Source organism: Sesamum indicum, linkage group LG7 (assembly GCF_000512975.1).
Source record: "Sesamum indicum cultivar Zhongzhi No. 13 linkage group LG7, S_indicum_v1.0, whole genome shotgun sequence".
NCBI classification, from domain to species: Eukaryota; Viridiplantae; Streptophyta; class Magnoliopsida; order Lamiales; family Pedaliaceae; genus Sesamum; species Sesamum indicum.
Genome location: NC_026151.1, coordinates 7,347,507 through 7,368,118, shown reverse-complemented (window position 1 = coordinate 7,368,118; position 20,612 = coordinate 7,347,507). Strand labels below are relative to the sequence as shown.

General features: G+C 36.5%; 2 protein-coding genes and 1 long non-coding RNA gene across 4 annotated transcripts in view; all 3 read right to left on the bottom strand.

Moving 5' to 3' along the window:
• The window catches only part of LOC105166494 (probable E3 ubiquitin-protein ligase ARI8), a 14,218-nt gene extending 9,356 nt beyond the window's left edge, over positions 1 to 4,862 (bottom strand). The window contains exons 1-5 of the mRNA XM_011085871.2: positions 4,334 to 4,862; positions 3,380 to 3,504; positions 3,020 to 3,125; positions 2,821 to 2,911; positions 134 to 306 (exon numbers count right to left, since the gene is read on the bottom strand). Coding sequence (XP_011084173.1) covers positions 134 to 306; positions 2,821 to 2,911; positions 3,020 to 3,125; positions 3,380 to 3,504; positions 4,334 to 4,558 — 720 coding nt within the window. The 5' untranslated portion in view covers positions 4,559 to 4,862. The remainder of the gene's footprint in view (positions 1 to 133; positions 307 to 2,820; positions 2,912 to 3,019; positions 3,126 to 3,379; positions 3,505 to 4,333) is intronic.
• Positions 6,013 to 7,326, bottom strand: LOC105166493. Its single transcript, XR_848193.2, has 3 exons — positions 7,307 to 7,326; positions 7,173 to 7,236; positions 6,013 to 6,592 (listed from the first exon to the last, which is right to left on the bottom strand). It is a non-coding gene; the product is annotated as an uncharacterized LOC105166493 (long non-coding RNA).
• Positions 7,342 to 20,031, bottom strand: LOC105166518 (CMP-sialic acid transporter 4-like). Of its 2 annotated transcripts, XM_020695472.1 has the most exons (13): positions 19,763 to 20,031; positions 19,164 to 19,351; positions 18,735 to 18,851; positions 13,900 to 13,956; positions 13,288 to 13,365; positions 10,484 to 10,528; positions 9,799 to 9,858; positions 9,521 to 9,643; positions 9,316 to 9,393; positions 8,746 to 8,815; positions 8,443 to 8,550; positions 8,156 to 8,289; positions 7,343 to 8,077 (listed from the first exon to the last, which is right to left on the bottom strand). In XM_020695472.1, exons 2-13 carry the CDS (start codon positions 19,317 to 19,319, stop codon positions 7,919 to 7,921), a joined length of 1,185 nt encoding a protein of 394 aa, XP_020551131.1. In that variant the 5' UTR covers positions 19,320 to 19,351; positions 19,763 to 20,031; the 3' UTR covers positions 7,343 to 7,918. The 2 variants fall into 2 exon arrangements, with proteins under 2 accessions (XP_020551132.1, XP_020551131.1); XM_020695473.1 differs by lacking the exon at positions 19,763 to 20,031 and having other exon boundaries at positions 7,342 to 8,077.

The window sequence follows — 20,612 nt, the reverse complement described above, 5'->3', positions numbered from 1 at the left end:
TGTCAGTAACTCAACAATTGGTAGGGATAAGCATTTTCACCTCTTCTATTTTGAATGGAAGGGGAAGCATCTACAACATCAAAATAATGACTTTATACCTAAAAAAGGCAGGTCCTAGGAAAAAAATTCCCACCTTACGGCTGTCCTCAACATATGATCTAAGAAGATATTCGTGATACTTCTTCTTAGCTTCAATGGTTGCCAACTCATCTATCATAGCTTGTCCAACAGCAGCACCACAGGATGGATCAGGACACCTCAGCATCAAGCACCCAGGACCATCTTTAATGGATGTGCTAATGTAAGCTAAAAGAGCAAAAGGGATAACAAATTAATTTAGATTCTCAGCTTCCAGATGACGAAGTTGCAAGAAGGAATAAGTGAATCATTTAAGACTATTTTTGTTGGCATTTCATTAGTCATGCTCCACAGACACTAGGTCTACTCTCAGGATATTTCTAAATGTTCAAAAGATTACTACTAGTGTGCAAATAAATTTTAGAACTTCAAGGTCCACCATCTTCACAAGTCACTATTAAAGCCTGTAATTTAGAGTGAAAAGGAGGTGTCTGAACTACACATCTGAGACAAGGTTAGTTTCAGCACGTCATCACCAGAATCGACACTTAATTTTCCAGATATAAGCAACTATAATACATCAACTATATTCAAGAACCATCACATCCATCAGCTAGCAGATTGATACAAGTGATAAAGGGATTAAGAGACTAAACTTGGAGTTTTGAGCCTTGCTACAATGCCAACAAGCAAGATGAGTTCTCAGTCCAAAACAAAAATCCTTAGTGATCTTAGAGTTTCTGTTTTAAGTTTGTTAAGTTTCAAGAACTGAAGGGAGCTTAATAATTTTCAGATCTGCAGAAGTTTAAGGCTCAGTAGTTAAGGTTTTCATTGTTATTTGAGTTCAATTTGCACTTCTTAGTCATAGATGATTGGGTTATAATTAAGAAATTAGTGGCTTAGTCTCAATTTGTTGTCAGGAGTAGACTTTAAAGGGCTCTAGTTCAATGTTCTTGTTTGGTAAGATAAAGAGAATTGGAAAATGAAGTGTCTATCAGGAAAGGTTCGATATTCCTATACCCATCTCTAACTTTGTTTCCTAGGATTCTCTGTCTTCTTCTATAGATATAGAGACTTCGTATTGTCTATTTCTTTTGTACCTATTACACAGGATTGGCAAGACGCATATGAGGATCCAAAACGGAAAGAGGCAATGCTGATGAGATGAAGGCTTTGGCAGAAAATGAAACATGAGAACTTGTTACTCTTCCACTGGGGAGAAAAACTAGTTGGATGCGAATGGATTTGTAGGAAACATAAAACAAATGGTTCAACAAACGGTACCAAGCTCGATTGGTGGTCAAGGGCTTTACTCAAACCTACGGGTGGACTATCAAGATACTTCTGCTCTCGTTGCAAAAATGGATACTATCATAATCACATTGTCATGTGCAGCTAACATTGAATGGGATCTACAACAATTTGATGTCGAAAATGTCTTCCCATTTGTATATTAAAGAAAGCATTGCATGGTTTGAAGCAGTCACCTAGAGCATGGTTCGACAGATTCAGAAAAGATTGTGAATTACTATGGCTACAGAAATTTATGGCAGAATAAAGATTGTTGAAAGAGAAGCTTCTGTCTTGTTTTGTGATAACAAGGCTGCCATCAGTATAGCTCATAATCCAGTTCAACATGATCAGACAAAGCACATAAAGAGGCTTCAGAAAATACACATCTCTCATCTGACTTCAGAAAAACAACTGGTTGATGTGATGGGCTCAACAGCAAAAGAATTCACAATCTAGTTTGGAAGTTGGGATGTGTAAGTAATATCTATGCACCATCTTGAGGGGGAGTGTTGACCAGCATTTAGCAGGAGATTATTTGGAGTAACACACGATATTTTTTTAAGATTCTTAGGAGTACTTGAAGATTCTGCATTTAGGGGTGATTATTAGGACCTAATTTCATGCCTTTCAGATTTAAATTTTGTTCCTGTACAGAGTTAGAAATTATGTATAAATAGGCTGCTAAAGAGAATAAGAACGAAAACTCTCTTGTTTGCTAAAAGAAGACTGGTTACAAAAGAAGCCTCTCATATAAAAAAAGACCGGTTACAAAACTAGGTGTCAATAAGTTTAAGCTACAAAGATCTTGTTAAATCTAAAGTTCATATAAATATTTGTACTCGAGTTAGCCAGTGTGTTAGGGTGGCAGCTAGTCAATAGGGTTGCAATAGAACTCAATTCCCTCCTAACGCCTGTTACGTTTAGGTTGGACAGTCTATCAATTTAAGTACTACGTTCAGAATATATCAATTACCCCATTCTTCCAAGATAGTCACCATCAAGATAAACTAACAACAACATAAAGATAAATGTATCCACCTACAGCTTCAACAGAAGCACTCCCCTCTTACCATGTCTTACTCTCTCCCTCCCTCTATTTCCTCTTTCCCATCCCATCCTTATTATTTCCTTGCTTCTATTTCCTTCCAAATCTCAGCATATTTTTTTCTCTGTACCGCAACAACATTAGTGCTCCAACATAAAAGATGTAGCAATACAAAAGCCAATTGGATTCACCATACCCCCGACTAGCCTAAGTTCTCCAGCCATGTACATAGTGGAAATGATAGAATCTCACTCCTTCTTGGCCCAGTAGAGGAAAAATATCAATAAAGTATTCTCTAGCTTTACAGGAGAGACTTCTTGAAAAGTCATCACAGAGGAGCAAGGACTAAAGCCAAAAGTAACTCCTAATATAGGACAATTAAAATGTAGCAAAGATGGGCAAACCTTTCCAGCATCCATCACAAAATAGATGTGTACATCCAGCTGATCGTACACTCGCAGAGGAGTAGTTCTCAAAACAGATCCCACAAGCCACCTACCAAAATAAATTTAAAGGAGAAGTTATAATGCATGAGATGACAAGATCAGTTCAATAGGATAACTAAAGCAATGTCCATATATTGCAAGTAGATAGACGACTTACTTCCCTAACACTCAAAAACTTAACAACTGGCTTCTCCAATATGCCAACAGCATGACGAACTCTCTCTTCATCAGCAAACCATTCTTCATGCACATCGTTCACACTCCTCCATAAATACATCCATAAAAAGTTAGTCAAAAATGATAGAAATTTATAATATCGAATGATATCTAAATGAAAAGCTGCCAATTGCCAATATTATAGCATTAAGAGCTTCAAAGAAACATTTTCGCACTAAGAAATTAGCATTTCATATACTTAGAGAAGCAACAACTTTTCAACCAACCCAAGACAACATGGTCTCGAATAACAATCAGACATAAATCTCATAATTTTGAGATGATGGGACAAAAAGATTACCAGTTATAACGACGCAACAACAGGCCTGCTGCTTCCTTTGAGATTGAAAGGACATTAGAAATCCGGGTAATATCTTCCTCTTGGCGTTGCCTTATATCTTCTTCCTTTAAGATGGTATAATTCTTCTGCAATACAAACAAGAAAATGTCATGTAAAGAGAATAAACATATAACGTACTGCAATCAGGTTTACCTGCGAATACAAGCATTCAAAAATTTCCTTCATTATTCTTATTTTAAATTATAAGCATAATTCTTTAGAGTACAAACAAGAATATGCCATGTAAGAAATAAATATATAAAGCAGTACAAACAGCTTACTTGCTCATAAGAGAATTGAAATGTTTCCTTCATTATTCTAAATTTTAAATTTTATACAAGAATCTCAGCCCAAGCAATCCCTGACTTCTGATAATTGAAACTATGCCTGTATTTAGAACTTGAAGGTCATTCAATTCTCAATCGAACTACCTAATTCCAAATTGAAGTGATAGTCTGAGGACATTTCTCAAGAATTTGTCTTTTGACCTGCACTTCTCAACATTAGACACAGCAACATCTCACCCCAAAGAAACAATAACGATTAGTATCTCTCAGCCCTCCATCTAATAAAAAATTTCAACAGTCAAATTGAAAAATCACTTCCAGCTCATGAGTTTCAGAGATCACCCCTTCCAGAACTAATTCTTTAAATACAAAGTTACCTTGATTATCACTGACTAACAAAAACATTCACCTTGCATATCTAGTAGAATAACAATTATTATTCAGCTATCTTCCGGAGTACAGCAAAGGTTAGCACTCCGCTCTTGATTTTCCAGCATAAAGCAGACACTTGCTTTTAACATCACTAATTGATAAATCAAGCTGTTCCATCTCTCATAAATTGGGCGCTTTTAACAGTCAATTTGACGACATAAACAAAACAAGAAAGAAAGCGCCCCTACAAATGTACCTGCGAACGACTAACGAGAACATTGTCGCCATCATCGGAGTCATCGGCCACGAAGTCGTAACCGACCCCATCATCCTCTTCATCATCATAGTCATAGCTACCATAGTCTTCTTCTTCAGCTTCTCCCTCCGTACCCATGTCCGCATCCTCGCCCCCGCTGTAATAGTCGTCATCCTCCTCTACCACTACCTCATTGGCGTCGTGCATATCATCCTCCGACTCCATCAAACTCGCTGATTCTTGAAAAACTTAGCACGCTTCTTTAGGAAACCCTAAAAAGATAGGGAGAATGAATAGGCGGCCGCCAAGTTTGGAATGGCGAAGACGAAGAAGGAACACAAGAATTCAACTGAGTCAGGGATCAGGTATTGAGGATCATCAGTTCAACAAATGGGAGAAAGGTGATGAGAATTCTGCATTTGTGAAGAAATGAACTGAAAGGGGAAAGGGGAAAGGGGATAGTAGATAGCTGTTGCTTTCTACCCTTAATGCTTTTCTTCCTCTTTCTCCACTTTCCAATTCAACCAACAAACAATAATAGCTCTTTCTATTTTACTTTTTTGGGGATAATTAACATAGTAGTTAGTAGAATATTTTGTCCAACAATTGGTATTTGTCAATCATTCTCCTCCGTTTATAACAAGTCTGATTCGGGTTGAATAATTCGATCTCGAGATTCGATCTCCACTCAGAATGCCAATTCGTCCAAGACCAGATTTTTGGGTTCCCTGAGAATAAAAACACGAACTGTGAGCTCGTTGGGCACGTCCCCGACAATGACCCTCCGACGCTCAAGTTAGGTTGGTCGAGAGAAATAGGTTCGATCTAGGAATTCGGTCTCAATTAATACGTATCAGTTACCTCATTTATGGTGCGTCGGGGTCTATTTATAGCACACCGTTGTACGTCAAGTACTGGGCCACGTGGCCTTATCTTGTCGGTGCGCGTTCTGATCGAACGGTGGTCATTATCCGGGTCTTCGGTCGGTGTACGCGATCCGGGTCGGGTCAAATGCGACCCGCCTACTACTATATACGCGGATCCTAATCGCGAAATGACTATAATGCCCTTAATGAGGGGTGTTTTGGTCCTTTTGTAGGTGTGGTATTTGGATACTCATCAAAGTCATTTGCAAAACAAGTATAATTTTTATTAGGATAAATGTTATATTTGTTCTCTTAAATTTTTATTTAGAATTTTTTCAAGTTTATTTCTTAATTTTAGCATGTTAAATTTTTATTTTTATTTGATCCATCTCATCATTTTCGACGAAAATATGGCTGAAATATGACTTTTTCGAGGTATAAAATGATTAATTTAAATTTAATTTTATTATTTTAATCTCTTAAATTTGTAAAATTATCAATTGGTCCTTTTTTAAATGGAAAAAATAACTTTTTTATTAAAGCTAAACAAGCATAACCCATTTAATTTATATTTTCTAATGATAACAGAATATAATTAGATAATGTAGTAAATTTTATTAGTGTTAAATTATTTAAATTATTTGAACGCTCCAATATTAACTTTAGATATGCAATTTTAGAAATGAATTAAAAACAATAAAATCGAATTAAGATCATTATAATGAAGGTAAAGTAGTAAAACATAAAACTAAATTAATTACCAAAAAAAAAAAAGCAGCTAGATACACTGCTTAAAGGCCTTTTTCTTCACAATTTCAAATCCAAATCCACCACGATAAATTCCATTTTGGCACAAGGCACGTCCACTACGGCGAATCCAGATGTGGAAATAATACAATGTAATACAAGCGTGTACCTAGATGTATCATAAAACAACACTTCATGTATGAATGCTCTTTACTTTTTACTTGGGTAGTGATAAAAATATACCACCACCACCAATGTAATAACTAAGATACAGATTAAAAGGATATGGCAAAACCTATGGCACTCCCATGTGCCAAACGCAGACTGAATTTCATTGCAAATGAATCAACTCACACTGACCTAAAATAATCCATATACATTATCACGTAACATAGTATTTGGGATAACAATAAGATGGTAGGCAATTTTTCCCTCTATATATCCTCCATAAGAGAGGTTGAATTCTCCAACACTGTACTTTCAGACTCTTCCAAGGAAGAATCACTGTGTCAAACAGAAAAATGACACTAACTGTATTTTCTCAGGTTGATGACTTGCAATTCTACTTTATTTTTCCCAGTAAACATTGCATTATCTTCTGTAAAAAACCATCAAGTGGTCATGCTAGAAACAACAAAGAAACCACCTGCAATAAAGTTAAGCGTCGAACGAGTGAAATTACAGTATGTGGGACGGCAGGGAATAGCATGCGTGTTTCAATGTAGTATCAAAAAAATAATGGAAGGTAGCTAGATCCTGCTAGGTTATCAGAAAATGCTATAATCAAGTAAAGCTCAAACACTTTATCACAGTTGTATATGCTCAAACTCATGAAACTCTCCCCAGGTAATAGTCATTGTCGTGATGTCCCCCCATACTGTTACCATAAACCTCAGTACTGCCATATTGAAACTCTAAACAGACTATTACTTTTTCCCCCAACAGAGCATTACTTTGGCATGCTAGAGATCATTATTGTGCAACTGCAGTACTGCACTCTGTTTGCATTTAGTTTTGACACAAGTCCCATAGAACAATTTTCAGCTTAATTTACACTTATTTAGTTCAGTGACATTAGTTCAGCTTAAATCAAGTATAAAGTTCAGTTGTAATTTAACCGTTTCATGTTAAATCAAGGTCTTTTATTTGATTACATAAATCCAATTAAATAAAATAGATTCACACATTGAATTGTAGACAAACAACTTAAGGTTTTAGCAACATACTGAAAAAGTAATTTTAGGTGGGAAGAAGAGGTTGTCTTTCATCAGGTCCAACACGATGACTAGCCTGGAGAAAGCAAACAGAAAAGTGAGGGAACCATGCACTACAGATTAAAGAGAGTGATGACAAATTGTACCTCCTCATTAGCTCCAACCCCAAGAAAAAAAAGGGCTGTCGGAGTATGCAATGATGTAATTCAGAAACATTGTAAAAGAAAATTTGAGAAAAAACGACTGAAAATGGAATAAAAGCCACAGGACCAAACATGTGTAAAAAGTGATCAGGACTTCAATTGGACCCATGTCAGAAGTGCCTGCCCTGCCATTTCCCCTCCCCAAAACCAATCTCCACCCTCACAGCTTGCTAAAAACAGAATACAGTTGCTTGCTACAAAGAATCATAATGGATTTACGAGCACATCCAAAGAAGAAATGGATGTTAATATCCAGGAATCCACAAAATAAACAGGAAACTTATCAATGTTTTATAAGTGCATTCAGTAGCAAAACCATGTTAATATACTTAGATGGTGTGCTCCAGTCTCAACCCACATAGAAGTTAAAGAGTAGAATTAGTAGCTTTGAAGCCCCTCCACAAGAAATAAAAGTTTAAACTAAATGAGAGTGAGTCAAAAGATTATTGGCACATTTAACATACAGGGTAAGTCTAAGAACAGTACTTATTTATACCATTGAACCTTCAATTTTTTTCATGCAAGAGAAGAGAACTTTGGAAGAAGCATCCTCTCTTACACAATTAACAAAAAGACCAGCGAAAGATTACTATGCTTCAAGTAAGCAATTATTTTAATATTAAAAAGTGAATACCTATGATTATCCTGTACATCCACTCTCTCAAGCACCCCATTTTGTTGGTCATCCTTGGCTTTTGCAAGAGGTGAAAAGAACTGAGAAACAGAACAAAGCAAGAGGTAAGCCTCAATATATATACAGGACAAAAGAAATACTTATCTTTCTTATCGTACCTGGTGCATCGAAATGAAGACTACTGAAATCCCTAACATAAAGTTTATGGTCAAAGTATGGCCAAACAAAATAGCAGATGCTATGCCTGTAAATATTGTGGCAACAGTTGACGAATACTTCTTCAAAATCGTATCTGGTAACAGTAAAGAAAGGTTGTGTAAGCATTTATGAGCAAATATTAACTATTAAGCTATCCTGTGAGCCAGTTGGCATAACCAACTAGGATCATGAAGCCAGTGCATTATTAATCCAAGAAAGAAATGCCAGCTACTATAAGCATTCTCACCAGCATATTTGAAGAAAAAGGAGGATAGAATTCCCTGTGCAGCATTATTACATATCAAAAGCATTGTAGCTTTTGAATGCCCTTCCAATATATTAAAGCTGCTGGGACCTGCAACATATATGGTGACATTATAAGAATAAACAGTGAAATGGAAGTTCGCCCTCCAATAGTAAGCACAGTCCTGCAATCTCTAACCTTATGAGAATCAAATAGAAATAAAGCCTAAGAGCCATGTTATCCTATCCAATGATAAAATATTGAAACTAACTTGAAGGCTTGAGAAGAAAAATGTTGCACTAGTACCTTTAAAGATGGCAGATCCAATAATCCCAAGAAAGTTGAATAAAGCTCCATACCCATATAAAAACAAGTTCTGCGAATTAAATAACAGAAACTCAGTGCTAAGTGCTAACCACTCTTTGGGAGGCATATATTGGAAAATGTATATACATATATACCTACCAGTTAAAAGTGAAATTTGTCGTGATTAATTTACCAAAAATCCTTACAAAATGATTAAAGTCAAATCATTCTTAACTACATCATTTATAAAAAAAGTTAAAACCAAATTTGTCTTATTTCAAGATAACTTTAACAAACATCTAAACTCAAACAAAACCATTATGACAATTATTATGACATGTCTTCATGACCACAACGTGTGGCATATGGAAGCAAGAGGCATAAACAACAAAATTTGGACGCTTTAGTCAGTAAAAATCTAGTGCAACCTGCACAAACGTAAGGAGGGATGTTGTGGGTGAGAACGGGGCCACATACACAAAAAGAAGGTCAAAAGTAAACAAGAACAAAAAACAGAGAGTCTAAGTGATACACCATAGAAACTTGCTACACCTGATCATGTTAAATCACCTGAAGATAAATGCTGGTATCATATTGGCTTTTCAGGGCATATTCATTGAAGACTGAGGCCATAGAAGGAACAGTCACCTGCATTGCATGTTCAAAAGTGAGCTTTCATTGTAGAGATAGAATCTATGGAAAAGCTAAAAAGGGCCACATGTACATCCAAGCAGTTGATTAACGCAATCACCAATAGATGCCTTAAATCACTTACAAATATCAGTGTGTATACATATGCAACAGTTGTAACTGGAAGACCCAAAGCAGTGGTACCCTCAGGGAAGGATTTTAGCTGATTTATAGTAATCCCAATCAGCAACAAAGCAAGAGCCTCCCACTGCAATACAACAATACATCACTACCAAAGCTTTGACATGTAACTATAGATGTTGCCCTACTGGCTCATCTGGTAGCCAATTCATCAGATATTTATTAATCTTTCGAAATGCATTTCGATCTGTTAATCATATCTGGTGAATCATTGGAACTAACCTGAATTATTGAAAATCGGCGTCTCATTATGAACTTCAGAAGTACAGCAATAACTAAAACCTGTAAAAATCAACATGAAAGGAGGATAATAGAGCGGGCAACATGAGACCAAAGAAAGAAACAAAACAGAACACCAGCTACAGATAATCTTATTTCCATGCTGAATGCAGTAATAGCTGTAGTGCTTGCAAAAATAAGAAAAATATTGGTTTGTTCGCTGCCTACTAGGAAAAGGAAAGGAGAAAGTTGATCTGTAATCAAGTAGAGCCTACTACTAGTAGTTCGCACAATAGAAACATGAAGCTCTGCAAAAGGTTTGGCAGTGTTGTAAAGTTGTAAGGATGTCTTTTTCTACTTAGCCATGTTCCACATAAAGTCCTGAAGAAAACATCGGATAAGCAACGATGTACTTTCTTGATGAGATATAATTCTCCCATGAATTATGATAATAGCTCGAAGAAAAGATAGAGTAAATAGCTAAAAGAAACAAGCGGTCAAGAAGATAAGTTCATCTGTGCATCAAGAGAAGATTTTATTCGGGAGTAGAAAACTAAACATGGATGGCTACCTGCAACCTTGTTATTACGCAATATGTTCAATGCCGATCAGATATATGATTATAGTACTAGCACATCAAAATAAGAGAAAAGATATAATTGCCAAACAAGCAGCATTAGCAACACACCTTTAGATTGCTCAACATTTTCACTGTTGCAGGGTTAAAATATAGCTGAAAAAAAATTAAAAAAAATGTTAGTTATTAGGAGGGCTGAGAAAGATGTAAGAACTTGCAGTCCAGTATATCCAATAATAGAGGCAGGGATATCGATAGAAAGTTCCTACAGAATATTCGTAATGAAATTGGCAATTAAAACCAAGACTTCCCAAAATCATAAGTTCAATAATGGTCACTGGTTGAACATGCTTATCAGATATTTGGAACGATATAGCTGATAGATGAATACGTGACAGGGTTATTATATTCCTCCAAAGAAGCTAGTTATTAAGTTTTGTTGATCCAACCCTCTGTAAACCTTTTCAAATTTACTGCTCCGCCAAATCATAATTTTTAAATCCTTATGCTTCACATGGTAAAAAGTAGCTAACCTTGTCTAACAATTTTATGCAAGAATTCAATAACGTGCTGAAACTTGGTTTAAACCCACATGTCAAAGTTGAAAACTGTCATCAGCTTGAGGGCCATCATTGAAATAGTGAGTTTCTTTACCAGGCCAAATCGCTGCTTCTTTTCCTTCCAATGAGTGGGTACACAAAGAAATTGGAATCTATTCCTGAATCTTGCTCTTACAGGAAAGATTGCGTCATTTATAAGATACCACATTTTGCTCTTTTATTCAACGTTGGTTTTAGCTCTCAAAATTTTGGGAAATTCTCCTGTCTTTGAACAAATAATCAGTGTCCAAAATTTTTTTGATTGTCATCCTAGGGTGTCCTCCTTTTGCTCCTCAACCTATGCCAACATCTATAACTAACATATGATACAATTTAACTTCATAGAGAAAATGTATCATTAGGCTCATTCACGGACAAGCCTACTCATGGTCCTAGATGTGCAAGCAATTGGCACATAGGGGAGTGGTTTTCCTGGGCTTATAACACGATGCAGAGTTGCAGACCTTCCCCAAATGAGACAATCCATGCCCAGAGGTTAATTAGAAAGTATAAGAGGTGGTTTTGATGGATGAAACATTGTAAAAGAAAATACAATAAGCACGTACATACTCAATGAGGGAAGAAGTTCTATTTGTTACAGCATTTATCCAAAAGTCACTCATTCTGACTTTATCGTAAACTGAAAGCCCTTAGGTCCTTTTAGTTTAGCAGTCTCCTAACACCAAATGGTGCCTCTATTGGTTGTCAATCAGTTTTATAGCATAAAATTCCCAAGACAAGTAAAAGATTAAACTATTTAAAGTGTTTCCACAATTGTTTGGAGAGATTACTCAAACTCCAACACATGTATTGGCAAAGAAGTAGTCAAATATTTTAACCTTCTTGAAATAACTAAAGAAATTAGTATTTTAAAAACAAGATAAAGAGAGTTCCAAGAGGAAATCCAGTCCAGCAAGCCAATTAATAAAGTCGATGAATCATGCACGATTTGAAGGACAAGTATTCGGTTTGAAGGACAAGTATTGGAAAGCCGAAAAAGATGAGGGAGAGAAGACCAAGGCTCAAGGCAACTGCTAATGTGGTTCACTTACTTTAACCTAATGATTTAAAGAAAATGTTCAGCATCTCTGTCACAGTCAGTGCAAGTATGGAATTTGATGCATACACAAGCCTACATGAGCCATGATACTGGGCTCTGGAACTAAACAAATGACTACACATGAACAGTAGAGCATTTAAGATGTAATGATAACCATACTCATAAGTCATCTTATACGGGATTTAAAATTATCACAAATTTTTTACCTTGAAGATATTTTACTATAATCTAGTCAGCTATTTTTCAAAAATTTTCAGAGATATAACAAATGGACCTCATCGGAGGAACTCCTTTACCTTAAACCTCTACGATGGATGCTCGGTAGTTTTCTTTTGTTGGTTTAACTAATTACATAACAGAACCATAGGAGAAAAGCTTTGTCAATTATCTCAATGAAGGAGTTTATGCTATCCATGTGCACGATAGTGAATTTTTAGATCATCTCAAGCAACCAGTACAGATTTTAGTGAGGTTCTTCGTTACTTTGTCAAATATGCTAAGAGGTTTAGCATATTGTTGCATAGCAAGTATTCAGCTCAGATGGATACTGGTTGGAGTGACCACAAATTACAATCAAAAGAGTAACCACTGAATTTTTATTTCTTTCTGATGAATGAGTAAGAAGTTAATTCACATATTCAATATTCAGCATGGTTAATAATTTTATCTCATAAGAAAATATTCTTTTGAAGTTAATATTCCCATTAGTAAGAAATAACACTACATACCAAATATAAGAAATTAGGATTTTTGTTATCAATATTCATGAGATGAAAATTAACTTTGTTAGGATATTACTAGGCTCCAGTGAGATCTAGGGAAGGAAAAGGAGACTGGACCAAAACAAAATCCCATCACAATTTTACTCTGGAACATACAAGTATATGTATATTATTATGAAAAGAAAAGGTCAATCATATACATGCAGGCATTTTTTTCGTGCTTTCCTTCGAGAAGGAATACTTAGTGTTTTCTTCACTAAAATTTTACATCCCATCACACTTTCAGGGTTTTCAGATATTACATCACTTCAGGTAAATATTCTGGATCGTTATATCAGTTGGTAGATGATAGATGTTGTACAGTTCGAAAAGAATTGGATATCATGGAGAGAGTTTATAAACGACCAATAGGTGCATCCTACAATATATTTAAGCACATTTTTTCAAAAACATTAAAGTGAATAAAATATTAAAAGAGGCAATGACTGAATGACGCAAGAAGTATGTTACCCTATAGGAAGAATTCAAGCTTACCTGCATAATGAACTTCAGATAGTTATTTATAGCATAAAGAAGGGCAGGAACAGCAAGAAGCTTATTGCTGCGAGCAGCCTGCAAAAGATATAAAATTATTCCATCATCAGAAGAAACTATTAGCCTTGCAGGAGTTAAAGAGAAACATCCAGACATCATACGTTTTTGTTTGAGAGGATGAAACTTAAAAGATCACAAGACTACTACATATGACTTGTGAGGGGTGCTAGGGGAAGAGGGGTGGCAGGTTTAAAACTGCTGGTTTTGTATCAGATAAATTTTGACCTTTGATTCATTTCAAGCAAGATTACCATTTATATTCAGGGCATACATGTAATTTTATAATTAAAAATTGAATAATAATGACGTGTTGTACAAAGCTCAATTGAGGGGGGTTTGCTTCTTTCTTCCTTCACAAGGGGTTCTTTTAGCATATTTCTTTCTTCACACGAGTTTTTTAACATTAAGGATTTCACCAAGGGCTATATAGCATTTAACCCACAAAAGTTTCACATAACAATCATATCCTTTTCTAGTCAAATTCAACTGACAGTATATTGGAGCATCCTCAAAACCGAATTTCTAAAATGCTAGATCAATGCATACACGCACCTGAATAAATGTGGAAATTGAGAGAAGCGGCTTTTCACCAACCTTTTGTTGCCTAGCCTGCAGGAGAAGACCCAACTCTGAATGTCACAAGGAAGAGAAGTGAAATGGATGTGCAACGATGCATAAACATCAGTAGTTAGTTTATCTGTCAGATAACACATTTATAAAAGTCTTTAGGCTTTCCAGTAGAGTGCCATCTTTATTGATCAAATTCATAGAAAACTAGCAGGCAACCCAAAAGACTGAAGTACATACAGCTGATATCAACTCATCTCATTACAGTATCTACAGATAATTTTAGAAGAAATATGTCAATCTCCTAGTGGAAAATAACCCAAAAGACTGAAGTACATACAGCCTGATATCAACTCATCTCATTACAGTATCTACAGATAATTTTAGAAGAAATATGTCAGTCTCCTAGTGGAAAATAGATAAAGTGACATCCTTCTAATTTTGCCGGTTCAAAATCATCCAAAAATCTCAAAGTATGAGAGCATAAAGAATATTTCAATGACATTTGATAAGACAGCAATCATGTTTTATTGCATGCACACTTTTGGTGTTATCAACAGTAAGTACATCTGAGCATCTGTTTAACTACAAAAAGCTACATTCCCATTAATATAGGTATTGGAAACACAAAGTAGAATACATTCCAATTATGAACATACACTCATATTAACAGCAGAAATTGAAAATGTGCTTCACAATAATGGTAGGAATAGTTTAGATTCATCCAAATATCTTCAGTTCCATAATTCATAAAGATTAAAACGTATCTCTGGAAGATAAGAAACTCCAAAAGGCACTATCTAAAAGAAACTTAGAAACTACATGGTAAGAGAAGTCATTAACTTGGTATTTCATCAGGTAGGGATATTTGTGTGTGCATGTGTTTTGACCTGCGGGGGAGAGGTTTATGCATAAAACAAGCCACACCGTTGACCATACGTTCCCTAGTCTTTTATGGATATTACTTCACTTGATACCTTAATATGACATATGGCTAGCAACATTTTTTTCATCTTAAATTAATAAAAAAAGTTCAAAAATGTGTAGGCAATTAAAAATTGTTAATCCTTAGAAGAATGAGTGACACTTGTATTATACTGAAATGTATTTCGCCATCCAATGCATTGCCATAACTAAATGGAGAAATTATATCTAGAAACAAAAATGGAAAACTATTTCACCACAGTTTGGAGCTGCATTCCCAAGACTAATACTAAAGACTGATAAAGGAAACTGAAAGAGATTGTGAGTTTCGTGTGCCTAGGTGTTAGCTCCTCAATGCATCTGCTCGCACATGCATGGTGGCTTACCTGCCAACATGCGCCCGCATGGTGCAACACAATGACTTGTCAAGGTCTTTATGCCATACGAGCTACATGCCAGCCAACACATGGCACACCATTTCGTAGCGTATTTGGCACATACGGGTAATCACTGATGAAAACCAGTGCACGCTTGGGCAGTGCAACTGGGGTGCCAACCCCCAGCACTTATAAAGTCATTCAGGATATGTCTCTAGTCAGCAATGTGGAATAAAACTAGACCTCACAAAATTATAGAACAAATGATGTGAGAGCAAAAGGTCCAGATGTTTAATAGGGGCATGCTTCCTAGCTTTTCCATATCTAGTGTTGTCAGAAAGGTTTATATTTTTAAGCCTATAAGGGGGAGGGGTGTTGGAGGCCCCACCCGCTTGGTGGTCCCTATGGCCCCTGCCATGGCTCAGCATGGCTCAAACCTCAAGTTGCACTCTAGCTAGAACTAAGGATTGTCGTGAGTCAACCCAAGTCTAACTCAACATTTAGGTGGGTGGCCAAATACTCTTGGGCAACACCATGTCTGATAGTGGCAATGTGGAGAACAGATTTTGAGGGACACTGCACGCAGTTCTAGATAATGTGCGTATATGATGGCAGCAGGTAGGCATCAGGTGCCAACTTTGGGCACCCAACATGCGAGGTGACTTGGCATCACAAACAACACTCAATGTATAAGAAATTTGAACAATAATTGCTTGGGTGTGAGGAAACTTGCAGAAGCACACAGATGAGCTACCTGATGTGCCTTGGCGCAGAGCAAGGCAAGGGTGGCTGACAAAACCGGTTTGTAGTGGTTGCTTGACGGCATTCTTGTGCATGAAACAGTGATTATGGCTGTCTCACCCAAGACAACATAGTGTTTCCTAATGCAAGACCCCAAAAAAATAGTGACGTTGTACTGGCTGACATTGCCTAATGGTGGTTCTTTAAATTACTCTACCTGCAAAAGTACGCATATAATGTTATCCATAATTTCTATGTTGCTTTATGTTTATGCACTATATGAGTCTGTGTGCTTACAATGGGTTCACTGAAAGTTCTTAAACACAAGAGTTATAGGATTATGGACAGGTTGATTGCTTTAGTTGGGCAAATCAAGCTTTGCAGAGGCAAAAAAATTGTTAAAAACGTCCATACTACTTTTACCCCAGTAACAATTGGTATCAAAGCCCAATATTTGGAGTCTGGTTGCTACGTCCTTGCCTCAACTCAGGCGGAAGAAGTGCTTGGACAGCCACCCTAGTCTCCCACTTGGTGGGAGTTTTTCAATAGATTCGAGAAATAGTGAGTTGCTAAACTTTTTTCAACAAAGGTTTGTGTTTACTGCAGAAGATCTTTGTTTTCTTAGCAATTGTGTAAATATGAAATTTGATGCTTGAACATAGAGTTCGGTGTCTTGAAGAAGATTGTTGCAATAGGACATCAAATGAAAAGACTCCTTTGTCCAAGTTAAAAGGTTCCATACTCAAAATTGTTGAAGGTTAGAGAAACTTCGAGGAACTAACAAATTTCAATAGCCAGGGAGGTATACTCTCAAGTGACCAAGGTCCTTGATGAAGAGAATGCCTCCATCGCCCAATTTATTTGGCTGGAGACACCAAGCTATGGCGGCATACTCGTTCCAACAATGCAAGTGCCAACCATGAGAAGATTGAAACATGGGAGGTACTGAAAAAAGAATTTAAGGATCAAATCCTCCTTCAGTTCATGTCGTGTCTTGCAAGAAAGTCCCTACAAATTTTGAGGCATGTATCCTATGGCTTTGAGACAATCAAAGAGTCAGTACAGAGATGTTGGACATGCGTTGGCAAGCTATTTAATCTAAGGCTTGGGCCAAAGTCGAACTAAGAAGATGGGGGGTCAAGGACTTGACATTTTTCATTCTTGCGGCAGATCAATTAGTAGATTGTCACATTGTTGCTTTCTCGGATGCTGAATATGCAAAGAAGGATGTCAGAAAGAAAAAAGGAAAGTTTGAAAATTCTAACCAAATAATTATAAAATGGCTGTTACAAACGTACAACTCTGTGGGGCTCTAACTTTTGACAAAAACAAGAAGAGATGTGACCACAAAGGTGGTGAGCATTGATTAAAAGACTGTTCCAAGTGAACAAAATTGAACGCCTTGGTAATTGAAACAGATATTGAAGAAAATGACAGTGAACTGAGACTTAGCACTCTTCAACTGCTCAATGCATTATAGCCTATAGGACATGTCTCTTAGTAACAAAGTCTGATGTTTGTGAAGACCTTGATGAATGCACTATGCATAATACTGCAGATAGGGCAATTCAGAATTTGGGTAATCTTAAGGAGCATTCAAACTTGTGAAGGTCGTGAATACAATTCCAGAACCGATTCAAGGGGATTATCAGTGCAAAAGCGCGAGCTGATTCATGGCAAAGAGTATACAATATGTTCCTATTGCAAAAATACGTCATACTGCATTTGTTGTTGAACAGGTGGACGTGTGCGAAGAGAAGTTGGGAACCAATGGAGGTGATTTTCTGGCTATTGGAAATTGGCCTAATCCGTGCAACCTGCAAAGTTGGTTGCTAACAATTTGACTAAAATTATTGAATTAGTCAGATCATGGGATCAAAAGTCAGTTGGCAAAACAAGGTAATTCCAAATAGGTGCCACTTGGTGCAAGACAAAGATTAGGGCTAAGGGAGTTTAACTTACTATGACGAGGACATTAGGTTTTACTATGGGGAAGTCTATTAGCCCCATTGTGCTTCAGGCTGCACTGGGAAGTCAGACTTGCATGTCAGCATAGGATCCGTGTCAGCATTACTATGGCAGCAAGTGGGAAAAGTGCTAGAATCATGACACTATTTATTTGATAGCAAATGACTCACTGCATGCACAGGTAGAGAGTTGCTGACAATTGCTCATTGGATGATGACAAGCAATGCGCAATAGGCAGCACAGTTATCTGCCTATGCCATGCACTTGTCTGGGTGGTCCGAAATACTCTTCGAGGGCTGGAGTAGCCAATTCCAAGATAGCTCATTGAATTCAAATGGTTTCCCCAGACTCAGAAAACTGTATTGTCTTAAGATTGCCTATAATTACTTTGTGCCCCAGGCAAGTAGGTAAATTATCTGTTGTATGGAAGCCTATATATACCTCTTTTGAACTAGATGATTTTGGATACTTCTTTAGGCATGATCTTGGAAGCCTTAACTTACCAAGGTGATTTTTGTCTTCCTACTATCTTTTAACATATTACCTTGCCTAAGAAAGCCTCTCTTCCTCTCGTTCCCCTATCAATAGAATTTACATTAATTTACTTGAGATGTCATGACTTAGAGCGATGTTGCTGATCTGATACGCATTGTCATCATTTTATTGAAGCAAATTTCATCCTACAGCAATTTTACTCTAGGGAAGTTTTGAGATCCGTTCTAGAAGAAACAGTAAACGCTTCTTTCTTCTGTTTGAATCTTGCTTAAAGAAATCTAGAAACATACTATTAAAAGGAATCGAGAGATATACCTGGATTATGAGCATCAAAATTGCAAAAAGAACTTTTGCAACCTCCGTCAAAAAGTTGACACTAATAGGGCTGAACTTGAAGCGACCATCCACCTTAGACATATAAACCAAAACAGGCTGGAAAGAGAATATCAGACAAGGTTAGTAATGTCTATGACTGCCATTGCAAAGGGAGAGTTTTTCTCATCTCCTCCTTCATATTTCCCCTTCTCTTCACTTTTTCTTTATTTTGAAATTGTTCTTCAACTTTTTTTCAAGCACAAGATTCTTTTTACCACTATACTACACAGTCCATTGCTTGGCAAAATACAACTAAAACACCCCGTTCCCTAACTTAGCAAACTAAGCATTGCATGAATAATGCACTCTCGGGAAATAACATGCACATCAACAAAAAAAAACAATAGGCTAACACCAGAATATGTATACCTGCAAACCAACTAGGACGCAATCACCGCCAACGAGGAGGAAGTTAAGCACCCGTTGCTTTGATGATACCTTGCTCCTGTGTCGATCATATGCTCGTGAAACAGCCTTCGCGGATGGAGAAACCAGTTTGGAATGACAGACACTGCACTCTATCATCCCGTTCTTCACCAGCCAACCACTTGGGCAGGCTATGAAATTTTAACATGAAAAATGAAAATTAGAGGCCCCTATACAACCATTTTTATGAATACAACTTCAATAGCTAATTTACGCAATCAAACTCTCAAAACCATTTATTCATCAATTGGTACACAACTATCACGTCCAACTCAATGTTCACAACAAGAGACACCTTGATATAAAACTCAGTTGGCAGCACTGCAACACTATCAGATCTTACCAAAAATATAATCTCAAAGTTTTTCAACATGAAAACAAAAGTAGCAACGTTCATTCAACATCCACTTTCTGCCGTAACAAGCACACGAACAACCAGAAGCAAAGCCAGCTGCATTGCTAGAACTGATATACGCTTGATCCAACGAAATTGGAGTTCAGATCACGAAACTACCATAGTTAAACACACAAACCACACATACCTGTAGCAGCTAAGGACTAGGATTTGATAATAGACTGAGTCACTGAAGGCGGCTAGATCTGGGCGAGGCTCCGCCTACGTGATCCCAAATGCCGGAGAAGAAACGCTGCTCCAAACGCAGAGAATTTCAGCAGAGAACTGAAAATTAAATCTTTTCTCTCTCTTTTATATATGTGTAGAGTAGTAAGGCAAAGTCAAGAATTGAAGAAAGTAGATCAAAAGGTTTTGATACGAAGGTTTCTGAGAGCAGCAGATGCTTTGGATCTAAGATATATTAACCTGTTGGGTAAAAATAAAATTTTATTTACAAACCTAAATCCAATATTCCAAAGAATATACCCCTCCTATTTTCCCAATTCAATTTAAGTCCAATTTGGTTGGATGATTGTATAATTGATTATAAAATAAAACCCTTATGGTGATTGAATTCACAATTTCAATAATTGATTATAAACATATGTAGATTTCAACTAAATCTCATATCAATTAGTTTTGATAGAATTTAAGGAGTATAATGAGTATTTAAATAAAAAATAATTATCATGAGATTAAAAAATATAAATGGTAACTTTTATCAAAACGTGGTTTTGTTATGCTTTAATCCAAAACACAATTTTGAAAATTATGTTCGTACCTGAAACGTTGGATTGACCTCGTAGAGCCAAAGGGACACTTAGAGGGTGCTTTGATTAGCTTACAAGCTTTTCAAATATCCTATAAGATGTTAAAAATTATTCGCTGAATTTTTTTAAGTACAAGCTTATAATATTTAAAAATAAATATTTAGGAGTTTATAAGCTCCTTAAAAAGAATTAACGAGTTCTTTACTTACTATTAAATTTTAAAAATCT

Coding starts and splice junctions, on each gene's coding strand:
- LOC105166518 (XM_020695472.1), bottom strand. CDS start 19,319: ATGATAGAGTGCAGTGTCTGTCATTCCAAACTGGTTTCTCCATCCGCG. Junction 9,394..9,520: donor ATGTATACACACTGATATTT/GTAAGTGATTTA, acceptor CATGCAATGCAG/GTGACTGTTCCTTCTATGGC. Junction 8,290..8,442: donor CTTTTTCTTCAAATATGCTG/GTGAGAATGCTT, acceptor TACTGTTACCAG/ATACGATTTTGAAGAAGTAT.